The sequence below is a fragment of the Stenella coeruleoalba genome (genome assembly GCF_951394435.1).
Source record: "Stenella coeruleoalba genome assembly, chromosome: 3".
Lineage (NCBI taxonomy): Eukaryota > Metazoa > Chordata > Mammalia > Artiodactyla > Delphinidae > Stenella > Stenella coeruleoalba.
The window spans coordinates 109,553,549-109,568,691 of NC_137148.1; the positions used below are offsets into that span (position 1 = coordinate 109,553,549).

At 39.3% G+C, this 15,143-nt stretch overlaps 1 protein-coding gene across 1 annotated transcript in view; it reads left to right on the top strand.

The window, feature by feature from the left end:
* Nucleotides 1–15,143, top strand: part of RAD50 (RAD50 double strand break repair protein) — a 99,036-nt gene that overhangs the window by 17,480 nt on the left and 66,413 nt on the right. Inside the window, exons 3-5 of the mRNA XM_079917436.1 lie at nucleotides 9,738–9,889; nucleotides 12,241–12,426; nucleotides 12,785–12,989. Coding sequence (XP_079773562.1) covers nucleotides 9,738–9,889; nucleotides 12,241–12,426; nucleotides 12,785–12,989 — 543 coding nt within the window. The remainder of the gene's footprint in view (nucleotides 1–9,737; nucleotides 9,890–12,240; nucleotides 12,427–12,784; nucleotides 12,990–15,143) is intronic.

Here is a 15,143-nt window from a genome sequence, read left to right on the forward strand (position 1 = left end):
TGTGTCATGCAGGCTCAGTAGTATGGCTCACGGGCTCTAGAACGCAGGCTCAGTAGTTGTGGCACACGGGCTTAGGTGCTCTGTGGCATGTGGGATCTTCCCGGACCAGGGATTGAACCGGTGTCCCCTGCATTGGCAAGCAGATTCTTAACCACTGCGCTAACAGGGAAGTCCCTGTATCATATTTTAGATTCCAAATATAAGTGATATCATATGGTATTTGTCTTTCTCTTTCTGACTTACTTCACTTAGTATGATAATCTCTAGTTGCATCCATATTGCTGCAAATGGCATTATTTCATTCTTTTTAATGGCAGAGTAGTATTCCATTGTATATATATGTACTACATCTTCTTTATCCATTCATCTGTCGATGGACATTTAAGTTGTTTTCATGTCTTGACTATTGTGGATATTGCTGCTGTGAACATTGGCATATGTATATCTTTTTGAATTATAATTTTGTCTGTATATATGCCCAGGAGTGGGATTGCTGGATCATATGGTAATTCTATTTTTAGTTTTCTGAGGAACCTCCATACTGTTTTCCACAGTGGCTGCACCAACTTACATTTCCACCAATAGTGTAGGAGGATTCCCTTTTCTCCACACCCTCTCCAGCATTTGTTATTTGTAGACTTTTTAATGATGGCCATTTTGACTGGTGTGAGGTGGTACCTCATTGTAGTTTTGATTTGCATTTCTCTAATAATTAGCAGTGTTGAGCATCTTTTCATGTGCCTATTGACCATCTGTATTTCTTCTTTGAAGAAATGTCTATTTAGGTCTTCTGCTCATTTTTGGATTGGGTTTTTTTTTTCTGTTGTTGAGATGTATGAGCCATTTGTATATTTTGGAAATTAAGCCCTTGTCAGTCACATTGTTTGCAAATATTTTCTCCCATTCTGTAGGTTGTCTTTTCATTTTGTTTATGGTTTCCTTTGCTGTGCAAAAGCTTGTAAGTTTGATTAGGTCCCGTTTATTTTTGTTTTTACTTCTATTACCTTGGGAGATTGACCTAAGAAAACATTGTTACAATTTATGTCAGAGAATGTTTTGCCTGTGTTCTCTTCTAGGAGTTTTATGGTGTCGTGTCTTATGTTAAGTCTTTAAGCCGTTTTAAGTTTATTTTTGTGTATGGTGAGAAGGTGTGTTCTAACTTCATTGATTTACATATGGCTGTCCAGCTTTCCCACCACTTGCTGAAGAGACTGTCTTTTTCCCATTGTATATTCTTGTCTCCTTTGTCGAAGATTAATTGACCGTAGGTGTGTGGGTTTATTTTTGAGCTCTCTGTTCAGTTCCATTGATCCATATATCTGTTTTGGTGCAAATACCATGCTGTTTTGCTTACTGTAGCTTTGTAGTATTGTCTGATATCTGGAAGGTTTATGCTTCCTATTTTGTTCTTTTTCTTCAGTATTGCTTTGGCAATTCTGGGTCTTTCATGGTTCCATATGAATTTTAGGATTATTTGTTCTAGTTCTGTGAAAAATATCATGGGTAATTTGATAGGGATTGCATTAAATCTGTAGATTGCTTTGGGTAGTATGGCCATTTTAACAGTAATAATTCTTCCAATTCAAGAGCCTGGGATATCTTTCATTTCTTTGAATAATCTTCAGTTTCCTATAATTAATGTTTTATAGTTCTCAATGTATAAGTCTTTCACCTCCTTGGTGAGGTTTATTCCTAAGTATTTTATTTTTGGGGTTCCGATTTTATTTTATTATTATTTTTTAAATTTATTTATTTATTCATTCATTTTTGGCTGCATTGGGTCTTCGTTGCTGCGTTTCAGCTTTCTCTAGTTGCGGCGAGAGGGGCCTACTCTTCGTTGCAGTGTGTGGGCTTCTCACTGTGGTGGCTTCTCTTGTTGCAGAGCAGGAGCCGTAGGCGCACAGATTTCAGTAGTTGCGGCATGTGGGCTCAGTAGTTGTGGCTCGCGGGTTCTAGAGCACAGGCTCAGTAGTTGTGGCGCATGGGCTTAGTTGGTCTGCGGCATGTGGGATCTTCCCGGACCAGGGATCGAACCCATGTCCCCTGCGTTGGCAGGTGGATTCTTAACCGCTGCGCCACCAGGGAAGTCCGGGGTTACAATTTTAAAAGGTATTGTTTTTTTTACATTCCGTTTTTGATATTTCATTGTTGATGTAAAGAAATGCAACCGATTTCTGTATGTTAATCTTGTATCCTGCTACCTGACTGAATTTATCAGTTCTAGCAGGTTTTGTGTGGAGTCTTTAAGGTTTTCTATATATATTATCATCTGCATATAATGACAGTTTTACCTCTTCCCTTCCAGTTTGGATACCTTTTATTTTTTTTTCTTGTCTGATTGCTGTGGTTAGGACTTCCAATACTACGTTGAATAAAAGAGATGAGAATGGGCATCCTTGTCGTTTATTTATTATTTGGCTGCACCGGGTCTTAGTTGTGGCACTTGGGATCTTTGTTGCGGCATGCAGGATCTTTAGTTGCAGCATGCAAACTCTTAGTTGTGGCATGTGGGATCTTGTTCCCTGACCAGGGATTGAACCTGGGCCCCCTACATAGGGAGTGCAGAGTCTTAGCCACTGGACCACCAGGTAAGTCATCTGGGCATCCTTGTCTTGTTCCAGATTTTAGCATGAAGGCTTTCAGCTTTTCACCGTTGAGTATTATATTGGCTGTGGGTTTGTCATAAATAGTTTTTATTATATTCCCTGTGTACCCACTTTGGTAAGACTCTTTGTCATGAATGGATGTTGAATTTTGCCAAATGCTTTTTCTGCATCTATTGAGATGACGTATTTTTTGTCTTTTCTTTTGTTTATGTGGTGTATCACATTGATTGATTTGTGTATGTTGAACCAACCTTGGGAACTTGGGATATATCCCACTTGATCGTGGTGTATGATCTTTTTATGTGTTGTTGGATTTGGTTTGCTAATATTTTGTTGAGAATTTTTGTATCTCTATTCACCAAAGATATTGGCCTGTAATCTTCTTTTTTGGTGTTGTCTTTGGTTTTGGTATCAGGGTGATGGTCACTTCATAGAATGTCTTTGGGAGTGTTCCCTTCTCCCATTTTTTGGAAGAGTTAAAGAAGGATCAGTATAAGTTCTTTGTATGTTTGGTGGAATTCTCTTGTGAAGCCATCTGCTCCTGGACTTTTGTTTGTAGGGAGTTTTTTAATTACACATTCTATTTCACTTCTAGTGATCGGTCTGTTCAAATGATCTATTTCTTCTGGATTCAATTTTGGTGGACTGTAGGTTTCTAGAAACTTGTCCATTTCTTCTAGGTTGTTGAATTTGTTGGCATATAATTGTTCATAGTACTCCCTATGGTTTTTTGAATTTCTGTGGTATCAGCTGTTCTGGTTCCTTTTTCATTTCTTACTTTGTTTATTTGGGTTCTCTCTCTTTTCTTCTTGGTGAGCCTGGCCAGAGGTTTGTCAATCTTATTTATCCTTTCAAAGAACCAGCTCTTGGTTTTCTTGATTTTTTTTCTATTGTGTTTTAGATCTCTATTTTATTTATTTTCTCTCTGATCTTTATTATTTCCTTCCTTCTGCCAACTTAAGGTTTTGTTTGTTCTTCTTTTTCTTATTTTTTTAAGTGGTAGGTTCATGTTGTTTATTTGAGATTTTTCTTGTTTTTTTTGAGGAAGGAATGTATTGCTATGAACTTCCCTCTAAGAATTGCTTTTGCTGCATCCATAGTTTTTGTATGGTTGTGTTTTCATTGTCTTTTGTCTCAAGGTATTTTTTAGTTTCCTCTTTGATTTCATTGTTAACCCATTGGTTTTTTAGTAGCATGTTGTTTAGTCTCCATATAATTGTTTTCTTCTCTTTCTTTTTCTGTGGTTAATTTCTAGTTCCATGCTGTTGTGGTCAGAAAAGATGCTTGAGATAATTTCTATACTCTTAAATTTGTTGAGTCTTGTTTTGTGCCAGAGTATGTGGTCAGTCCTAGAGAATGTTCCATGTGTGCCTGAAAAGAATGTATATTCTGGGTTTTTTTGGATGTAATGTCCAAATATCAGTTATGTCTGTTTTACTGTATTATTTAGGATTTCTGTTGCCTTATTGATTCTCTGCCTGCAAGATCTATCTATTGATTTGAGTGGGGTGTTAAAGTCTTACTATTATTGTAGTCCTGTCAGTTTCTCCCTTTGCGTCTCATAGTAGTTATTTTCTGTATTTGCATGCTCCTATATTAGGTGTGTGTATGTTGACGAGTGTAAAATACTCTTCATGTATTCTTCCTTTTATCATTATATAGTGTCCTTTATCTTTCTTTATGGCTTTTGTTTTCAAGTTGTTTTGTCTGATATAAGTATTGTGACCCCTGGTTTCTTGTCATTTCTGTTAGCATGAAATATCTTTTTCTATCCCCTCACTTTCAATCCGTGTGTGTCCTTTGCCATAGGGTGGGTCTGTTATAGGCAGTGTATTGTAGGCTCTTGTTTTTCTATCCAGTCTGCTACTCTGTGTTGTTTGATTGGAGCATTTAGTCCATTGACATTTATGTATGTATTTATTGCCATTTTAAACCTTGTTTTCCTGTTGATTTTGTATTTCTTCTTTGTCCATTTCTGTTTTTTCTTTTGTAGTTCAATGGTTTTCTTTTGTATTATACTTATGTTCTCTTCTTTTTCATTTTTGGGAATCTATTATATGTTTTTGATTTGTACTTACCTTCTTTTTCAAGTATGTTAACCCCTTCCTGTATCTGTTGGGTTGGCCAAAAAGTGCCTTTGGTTTTTAAGTGAAAATAAAAGACACATTTTTCATTTTCACAAGAATGTTATTGAACAACGTATTCACCCTTTTGTTCCACTACCTAGTGCCATTTTTCAGGCAACTTCATAATTCCATCTTCCCAAAACTTTTTATCTTTTTTTTTTTTTTTATGTGATACACAGGCCTCTCACTGCTGTGGCCTCTCCCACTGCGGAGCACAGGCTCCGGACGCGCAGGCTCAGCGGCTGTGGCTTACGGGCCTAGCTGCTCCGCGGCATGTGGGATCTTCCCGGACCAGGGCACGAACCCATGTCCCCTGCATCGGCAGGTGGACTCTCAACCACTGCGCCACCAGGGAAGCCCAACTTTTTATCTTTTTGAGCAAAGAACTGTTCCGGGTGCCTTTTACAGTCTTCCAGGAAATTGAAATCTTTTCCATTAAGAGAATTTTGTAAAGACCGAAATAAATGGAAATCTGAAGGTGCAATGCCTGGTGAATACAGCGGATGAATCAGAACTTCCCAGCCAAGCTGTAACAGTTTTTGCCTGGTCATCAGAGAAACATGCAGTCTTGTGTTATCCTGATGGAAGATTATATGTTTTCTGTTGACTAATTCTGGATGCTTTTCATTGAGTGCTTTCAGTTGGTCTAATTGGGAGCAGTACTTGTTGGAATTGTTTGGTTTTCTGGAAGGAGCTTATAATAGAGGACTCCCTTCCAGTCCTACCATATTCACAACATCACCTTCTTTGGATGAAGACTGGCCTTTGGTGTGGTTGGTGGTGGTTCATTTCGCTTGCCCCATGATCTCTTCTGTTCCACACTATTGTACAGTATCCACTTTTCATTGCCCATCACAATTTGTTTTAAAAATAGAATGTTTTCATTAAGTTTAAGTAGAGAATCGCATGCAGAAATACAGTCAAGAAGGTTTTTTTTCACTTAACTTATGTGGAACCCAAACATCAAAGCAATTCACATAACCAAGCTGGTGCAGATGATTTTCAGTGCTTGATTTGGATATTTTGAGCATGTCAACTGTCTCCCGCATGGTATAACGCTGATTGTTCTCAATTAATTTTTTGATTTGATCACTATCAACTTGGTCTGCCCGACCGTGGAGCATTGTCCAGCGAGAAATCTCCAGCACAAAACTTCACAAACCACTTTTGACACATTCAGTCAGTCACAGCACCTTCTCCATATGCTGCACATATCTCTTTTTGCATTTTGGTTGAGTTTTTACCTTTCTTGAAATAATAAAGCACAGTATACTGAAAGTGTTGCTTTTTTTCTTCCATCTTCGATATTAAATGGCTACACAAAAATTCACCAATTTTGAGAAGTCTTTTTTTAAATGCACGCTGATATGACAGCTGTCACATACAACTAACAAAATTGTTTCGAACGAAGTTAAAGAGAGAGCTAAGTGCTACTAGAGCCATCTTACAGAAAAAAACGAATGAACCTTTTGGTCAACCCAATATTTCCCTTAGACTGGTAGTCATATAAGCTCAAACACATAGTAGGAAAAAAAAATCTACATTTTCTTACTCTTATCCTCATATGATTTTGGTGTCCCCTTTTACATCTTCGTGATCATTCTTTTGCTCTTCATTGTGGTTATCATCACTTTCACAGAAATATTTTGATTTTTTTTTTAATCTGTGTACTGGCTTATTTAAGTGATTTACTTTCTAATTGTGATTTTCTCTTTCCTGTAGATTCTTCTTTTTTATTTAGAGAAGATCTTTCAATATTTCCTTTAGGATAGGTTTAGTATTGCTGTATTCTTTAGTTTTTGCTTTTCTGAGAAATTCTTCACCTTGCTATTCTTTTTTAATTTATTTAATTTATTTTTATTTTTGGCTGTGTTGGGTGTTCGTTGCTGCGCACAGGCTTTCTCTAGTTGTGGTGATGGAGGGCTGTTCTTCGTTGCAGTGTACAGGCTTCTCGTTGTGGTGGCTTGTTGTGGAGCATGGGCTCTAGGCACACGGGCTTCAGTAGTTGTGGCTTTTGAGGTCTAGAGTGCAGGCTCAGTAGTTGTGGTGCATGGGCTTGGTTGATCTGCCGCCTGTGGGATCTTCCCGGACCAGGGATTGAACCCGTGTTCCCTGCATTGGCAGGCGATTCTTAACCACTGTGCCACCAGGGAAGCCCTCCTTCTGTTCTAAATGATAATCTTGCTGGGTAGAGTATCCTAGGTTGCACGTTTTTCCCTTTCAGGACTTTGAATATGTCTTGCCACTCCCTTTTGGCCTGCAGTGTTTCTGTAGAGAAATCTGCTGATAGCCTTATGGAGTCCACTTGTAATTAACTCTTTGTTTTTCTTTTGCTGCCTTTAGAATCCTCTCTTTGTCTTTAAATTTTGCCATTTTTATTATGATATGTCTTGATGTAGGTCTGTTTGGGTTTATCTTGTTTGGAACCCTCTGTGCTTCCTGAACCTGCATATCTGTTTCCTTCTTTAGGTTTGGGAAGTTTTCAGCCATAATTTCTTCAAATACATTTTTGATCCACTTTTCTTTCTCCTTCTGGGATCCCTGTTATGTGTAGATTGGAATGCTTTATATTATCCCATAGGTCTCTTATGTTGCTTTCTTTTTTTTTGATCTGGCTTTCTGTCTGCTGTCCTGATTGGGTGGTTTCTGTTATTCTATCTTCCAGGTCAGTTATTTGTTCTTCTGCATTGTTCATTCTGCTATTCATTGCTTTTAGCTCAGCTTTTGTCTCTACAAATGAGTTTTCTAATTTTTCTTCGTTCTTCTTTATAGCTTCTTGTTCTTTTTTACAGTATTCTACATTTCCATCAATAGTCTTTCTTAATTCTTTTAGTATTTTCATTATCTCCTTTTTGAAACTGGTGTCTATTAGAAGAGGTGTGTTTCATTGTTTTGTTCTTTCAGGAGAATTCTCTTGGTCTTTAGGAGTGGTTGCTGTGCTTCTTCATTTTATTTATATTTCTCTTACTTTGTGAGTTTAGGAGAAACAATTATATACTGTGGTTGTGGAGGGCTATTTATACGTGGGGATGTTCCTCTGTAGCTTGTGTGAGTTTAATATATTTGGTGCAAGGGCTCTTTTTAGTATGGATGCCTGTCACCTCTTTCCTCAGCATGTGCTTGTTGTTATTTCCTTGATAGCGGGCGTGCAGATGTGGCAGCTCGTGCCTGGTCCTCAGGTTTCTGGTGGCGGCTCAGGAGCACCCTAAGAGCATATCATGGGAATCGAGGTGGCTTGTGACCACTCCTGGAGTCCAGGCAGGCAGCGGCAGGGCCTCAGGACCACTCCTGGGGTCCGGGAGGGAGGCAGCGAGGCTCGTGACCCCTCCTGGGGTCTGGGGTGGAGGCAGTGGGGTCTGGGGTGGAGGCAGTGGGGGCTTGCGACCACTCCTGGCATCTGGACGGGTAGTGGCAGTGGATCGCGACCATTCCTGAGTTCTGGGAGGGAGGCAGCGGGGGCCAGGAGACCACTCCTGGAGCCCGTGCAGGCAGTGTGTCCTGCCCTCTGAGACCACACACACAGGGAAAAAGGCTACAATCAGAGTCCTGCCTCTCCTCTCATGCACCCCCAAAACAATGGCGACTGGCCTCTAAGGCGGCCCAGGCTTCCTCTTAGTACACCCTCAGTTGTGCTCACACTGGATTCCAGTCCCCCTGCAGGCTGTTTCCACACAGCCAACCCTAGTCCTCTCTTTGGTTCTGATCTCCAAAGCCAGAGTTCCAGCACCCAGCCCCTGCCTGCACTGGTGGAAGAGTGTCTCAGGCTAGGGAGTGCAGGGTGGCAGCACTGACCATCTGTGTAGTTCTCCCTTTGCTCTGGCTGCCACAAACCCAGTGCTGCATTCACTTATGAGGCTCAGAAACTCCCCTTCTTTCCTAGCCAATCTCCCCACTGGTGAGGGAGTTCCCAGGGTGCAGGAACCTTTCCTCTTTCACAGCTCCCTCCTAGGGGTGCAGGTCCCATCCCAATTCCTTTCTCGCTTTTTTTTTCTTTTTTCCTACCTGCTTACTGGAGATTTTCTTGCCGTTTCAACAGTCTGAGGTCTTCTGCCAGCTTACAGTAGATATTCTGTGAGAATCATTCCACGTGTAGATGTATTTTTGATGTATTTATGGGAGAAGGGGAGCTTCATGTCCTACTACTCCACCATCTTGATCACTCCTCTGTGTGTCTTCTTTGGAGAAGTGTCTAGTTAGATTTTCTGCCCATTTTTTGATTGGGTTGTTTGTTGATATTGAGCTGTTGAGCTGTTTGTATATTTTGGAGATTAATCCCATGTCAGTCACATCATTTGCAGATATTTTCTCCAGTTCTGTGGGTTGTCTTTTCCTTTGTTTATGGTTTCCTTTGCTGTGCAAAAGCTTGAAGTTTTATTAGGTCCCATTTGTTTATTTTTGTTTTTATTTTCATTACTCTAGGAGGCAGATGCAAAAAGATATTGCTGTGATTTATGTCAAAGAGTGTTCTGCTTATGTTTTTCTCTAAGAGTTCTATAGTATCCAGTCTTACATTTAGGTCTTTGATCCATTTTGAGTTTATTTTTGTGTATGGTGTTAGAGAATGTTCTAATCTCATTCTTTTAGATGTGGCTCACCAGTTTTCACAGCACCACTTATTAAAGAGACTTTTTTCCACTGTATATTCTTGCCTTCCTTTTCGTAGATTAATTGACCATAGGTGTGTGGGTTTATTTTTGGTCTTTCTATCCTCTTCTGTTGATCTGTAAGTCTGTCTTTGTGCCAGTACCATACTGCTTTGATTTCTGTAGCTTTATAGCGTAGTCTGAAGTCAGGGAGCCTGATTCCTCCAGCTCTGTTTTTCTTTCTCAAGATTGCTTTGGCTCTTCAGTGTCCTTCTGTATTTTGAATGATATGTAATCTCATTTATTTCGGTTGTTTTTCTTTTTTTTTTTATTTTTGATGAGTAAGATTGCCTATATATTTTCTTCAGAACTAATGTTCTGGTACTTAAGGTAGCATAATTTTTCTCTCTTTACCTTCAAAGGTTGCTCAAGAAACAGATGTTAGAGCACAGATTCGTCTGCAGTTTCGTGATGTCAATGGAGAACTTGTAGCTGTGCAGAGATCTATGGTTTGTACTCAGAAAAGCAAAAAGACAGAATTTAAAACCCTGGAAGGAGTCATTACTAGAACAAAGTAGGTGTTTATTATATATTTGAATTATCTGTTCATTTTTTTGTCTTTAGGTCTATAAAACTATGGTTTTTTCCTACTACTTTAAGTTTATTTTACGGAAGCTTATTAACTTTTTAACGGACTTTATCTTTAGAGCTGTTTTAGTTTCTCAGCACAACTGAGCAGAAAGTAGAGATCCACCTTGACTCTACACCTGTGCAGCCTTGTCCACTATCAACATCTAATTTTTTATTTGATACTATTTATCAGTTAAACAGAATGATCCCATTAAAGATTTAGTGATAATGCTCCACTCCTTTGAGTAATTTCTGGACAGTTGCTGAATTGAAGGTGCATAATCACTCAAATATAGATTGAATGAATGAAAAGTGCTAGTAATCATGTCTATAGGGAAGGATGAGATAAGCTGACAGGTGCCTTTCAACTGTTGTCATTCTGTTAAGGGCAGGTATCATATTGTAATGGGTATGGATATTGGAATTAGGTAGGCTGCCCTGAATTCATGGCTTTATCCTTGTTGAGCAAATTACTTATCATCTTATCCCTTCCTTTCATTTATTCATTTGTTAAACTAATTAAATAATTTCTTTATTTAATCAATAATGTGTCACACCTGTTATGTGCTAGATACACTGTACTAGCTACTGGCTTCTCAAGTGGATTCTTTTCACTGGCTTTTAAATATACTCAGGTCTCTCCCACAACCTCAGATTTCATTTCACTCCAGTTACGGTTTGTCTCCATCTTCCCCTTTACAGGCAATTTTTTCAAAAGAGTTGTTGATACTCACTGTCTCCATTTCGTGACTTCCTCCTGACTCCTGCTCTAGCCCCATTCTTGTACTGAAACAGCTCCAACTAAGGTCACAAATAACCTCTGTATTAATTAGGATAATGCTATTGCTATACAAAATAGACCTCCTTATCTCAGTGAATGACACCCCCATCCATCCAGTGACACGAACCTAAGTCTGTCTTGACAGCTTCCTTGCCATCTATATTCAGTTCATTACCAAGTCCTATGGATTTCGCCTAACTGGCTCTTCAGTCTGTTTCTCTCCATCTCTATGAGAACCATTCTTGTTCAAGCTACCATCGTCTTTCCCTGGTCTAATGTCTCAATCTCCTGGTCTATCTTTGTCCATTCTGTCCCCCTACAAAACATTCTTAGTACATTCAGTGTAATATTTTCAGAATACATATAAAATGACAGTAAAGACAGACACTGCATCCACTCACCTAATCTAGTTGTTAACAGATACTGGACAGAAGATGTGAAAGAAAATGGTCAATTTATCCTTTTGATGAAAGATGCTGAGAGATCTCTTGGAATCCAAGGGCAGGGATGCTTCTGGCCCTGGGTATAATGAAGTAGGGAACTTAGTTAAAAGACCCTGAGGCAGTTCTCTCTATTTGATTGCTTTGTCAATGTGACCGTACAACTTAGGTCTGTTGATTAAGAATCTTCCTTGGATTTGCTTGGATGGGCATCACTAAGGTTTGCCTTTATACTCCTTTTACTGTGTGTCTTTTACTGAACAATCCCTTATCTAAGCTCTAGAGTCAAAAAGAAAACAATACAAAAGTAATTGGCAAAAATTATCTTTCTTCTAAATTAATATAATTTATACTTTGAGAACTTATTTACCATAAAATAAAAATATTACATATAAGGCAAATATTTTTAAAGTTTTAGTAATGTACATTTCATGTATATACAACTCATTTTTTATACTATCAAAAATTTATTTCATGAGAAAATTCCAAATATATTGCTGCTTTCCTAAGATTTTATTCTGAATCATTGTGGTAAGTTTAATTGATCTTTCTTTTCCTCCTGTTTAAATATATACCTATTTTTCAGCAATGAGGCTTTACTGACCTTACAGAATAAATTGGTGACTTTAAAAATAAATAAAAAATAAACTGTACAGTCTTTAGATGTTTTCAAGTACCTTTGCCTGTCTGTTATGTATCATCATGTTTTTTTTTTTTTGTTTTTTGGGTTTTTTTGCGGTACGCGGGCCTCTCACTGTTGGGGCCTCTCCCGTTACACAGCACAGGCTCCGGACGCTCAGGCTCAGCGGCCATGGCTCACGGGCCCAGCCACTCCACGGCATGTGGGATCTTCCTGGACTGGGGCACGAACCCATGTCCCCTGCGTCGGCAGGCGGACTCTCAACCACTGCGCCACCAGGGATGCCCAAGAGTTATACCTTTTAATATGAGAAAGCTATCCACAGGGAGTGGATGAGAAGCCATTTGTTTTTGTTTTTTTTTGCAAGTACAGCATGAAAGATTGACTAAGTAACAGAATATTTTACGTAAGTTCTTGATTTTTGTTTTCTATAGGCATGGCGAAAAGGTCAGTCTCAGCTCCAAGTGTGCAGAAATTGACCGAGAGATGATAAGTTCTCTTGGGGTTTCCAAATCTGTGCTAAATAATGTCATTTTCTGTCACCAAGAAGAGTCTAATTGGCCTTTAAGTGAAGGAAAGGCTTTGAAGCAAAAATTTGATGAGATTTTTTCCGCAACAAGGTTTGTAACCTTTAATTAGATTTTGTAGTCCATTAAGTTATTGAGCCAGAGTTGCAATTTAGATGCTTCTTTTTTTTAAACAGAAAGATATTGTAAAGCAAGAAAGTCAGCAGTTATTACCTCTTATCCAGTGGCAACCAGTCAGCATATTTCCTTTCAGTTTTCTTTCTTTGCATCTTTATTTACCTGCTTGACAGTATATATGTAACATTTGTACTTACTGTTATGTCATAAGCATTTTCTAAGTTATTAAAAACTCTTTGTAAATGTAATCTTAATGACTGCATTATAGTCCATTGTTTGAATATACTATAATTTGCTTAGCCAGAAATTTGATTTTTATTTAATATCTTCAAAGGTACATTAAAGCGTTGGAAACACTTCGGCAGGTACGTCAGACACAAGGTCAGAAAGTAAAAGAATGTCAAACAGAACTAAAATATCTGAAGCAAAATAAGGAAAAAGCTTGTGATATTCGCGATCAGATTACTCGTAAGGAAGCGCAGTTAACATCGTCAAAGGAAATTGTCAAATCCTATGAGAATGAACTTGATCCATTGAAGGTAATTTGGTTTCTTGTATGCTGAGGAGAAGGTTACCATTTACCGTGGTATCTCTCACCCGAAAAGCATTATTTTTCTGTGCATTTGAATGGTGTGTATATTTCTTGAAAAAATTATCAGAGACTATATAATGTTATGGTTCATGTCTTACGTCTGTATTTAAGTTGCCCAAAGAGCTTGGATTTGAGGGTAAACAAATTTATAGCATCATATTAAATTAGTAATGTAGATCACTAAGTTGTTTTTTGTTTTTTTTTTTGCGGTACGCGGGCCTCTCACTGTTGTGGCCTCTCCCATTGTGGAGCACAGGCTCCGGACGCGCAGGCTCAACGGCCATGGCTCACGGGCCCAGCTGCTCCGCGGCATGTGGGATCTTCCCAGACCGGGCACAAAAAGTGTCCCCTGCATCGGCAGTCGGACTCTCAACTACTGTGCCACCAGGGAAGCCCTAGATCACTAATTTTTTTTTTTTTTTTTTTTTGCTGTACGCGGGCCTCTCACTGTTGTGGCCTCTCCCGTTGCGGAGCACAGGCTCCGGACGCGCAGGCTCAGCGGCCATGGCTCACAGGCCCAGCCGCTCCGCGGCATGTGGGATCTTCCCGGACCGGGGCACGAACCCGTGTCCCCTGCATCGGCAGGCGGACTCTCAACCACTGCGCCACCAGGGGAGCCCTAGATCACGAATTTTTAAATATCAGTGTAATGGCTCAACCTTACAGTTCTGTATTCTTAAGGAGACTTTATTTTTTTAATTGACAGGTCTTTCTAGGGAATTTTTATAATTTGCAGGATGTTCTTGACATTACACAAAGTTTGAAATTGGTGCATAACGTGTTGATATATTTGCAAATGAGTTAGCTTTCTAAATTCTGTGGTTTGTAAGTAAGATCTTAAAGAAATCCCATTTATTCATTTCACAAGCATTTATTAAGTGTTTCCTGTGTGCCAGGGTATACTATGCTTGGGGCTATAGGTACAAGGAGAACTACAATAGTGTCCTTGCCCCTTAAGGTATTCCTAGTCTAATTAAGAGTATTCTTAAAAATGGCTTTTTAAATTTACAGATAATGGGAGATTTAAGAAAAAAAATTTTAATTATTGATTTAGTTTTTTAAAACTCACCTATAAATGCTGGTATAAATCTTGGAATTGTATTATGGAAAAACTTTGATTTTCTGTCCCAGTGCCCATTGACATGAATGCATCTTTTTTTTTTTTTTGCGGTACATGGGCCTCTCACTGTTGTGGCCTCTCCCGTTGCGGAGCACAGGCTCCGGATGCGCAGGCTCAGCGGCCATGGCTCACAGGCCTAGCTGCTCCGCAGCATGTGGGATCTTCCCGGACCGGGGCACGAACCCGTGTCCCCTGCATCGGCAGGCGGACTCTCAACCACTGCACCACCAGGGAAGCCCATGAATGCATCTTGTAATGAATATTTATTGTTTTGTGCATAGCACTGTGCTAGGTGCTCTTGGGAATAAGGAAGCCAAAGACTTAGACGTTGCTTTTAATGATCTTATAGTCTAGCTGGAGAAATAAGGAATATATTTTAAAAGATAGTTAGGATTACAAAGAAGTAAAGTGAAGAGCTATGTGAATGATATAGTTTAGAACAGAGGTTTCCAACCCCTGGGCCATAGACCAGTACCGGTCCGTGGCCTTTTAGGAACCAGGCTGCACAGCAGGAGGTGAGTGGCGGATAAGCGAGCAAGCTTCATTTGCTGCTCCCCATTGCTCTCATTACTGCCTGAACCATCACTCCGCCAACCCTGCCCCAGCCTGTGGAAAAATTGTTTTCCACAAAACCTGTCCCTGGTGCCAAAAAGGTTGGGGGCTGCTGGTTTAGAACATAGGATCTTTAAGAGCTAAAAGATGGTGACTGTGGCACAAGTGAGAAAAGAAAAGAAAAAATGGGTAAATTGGACTTCATCAAAAGAAAAACCTTTTGTTCTACAAACTATACCATCAAGAAAGCAAAAACACAACCCATAGAATGGGAGAAAGTATTTGCAAGTTACATATGTGATAAGGAACGTCTATCTGGGTTATATGAAGAACCCAGTAAAAAAAAGTAACACAATTTGAAAATGCACAAAGGCTCTGAATAGATATTTCTCCAGGGAATATATGTGTGTATCCCATAAGCACATGAAA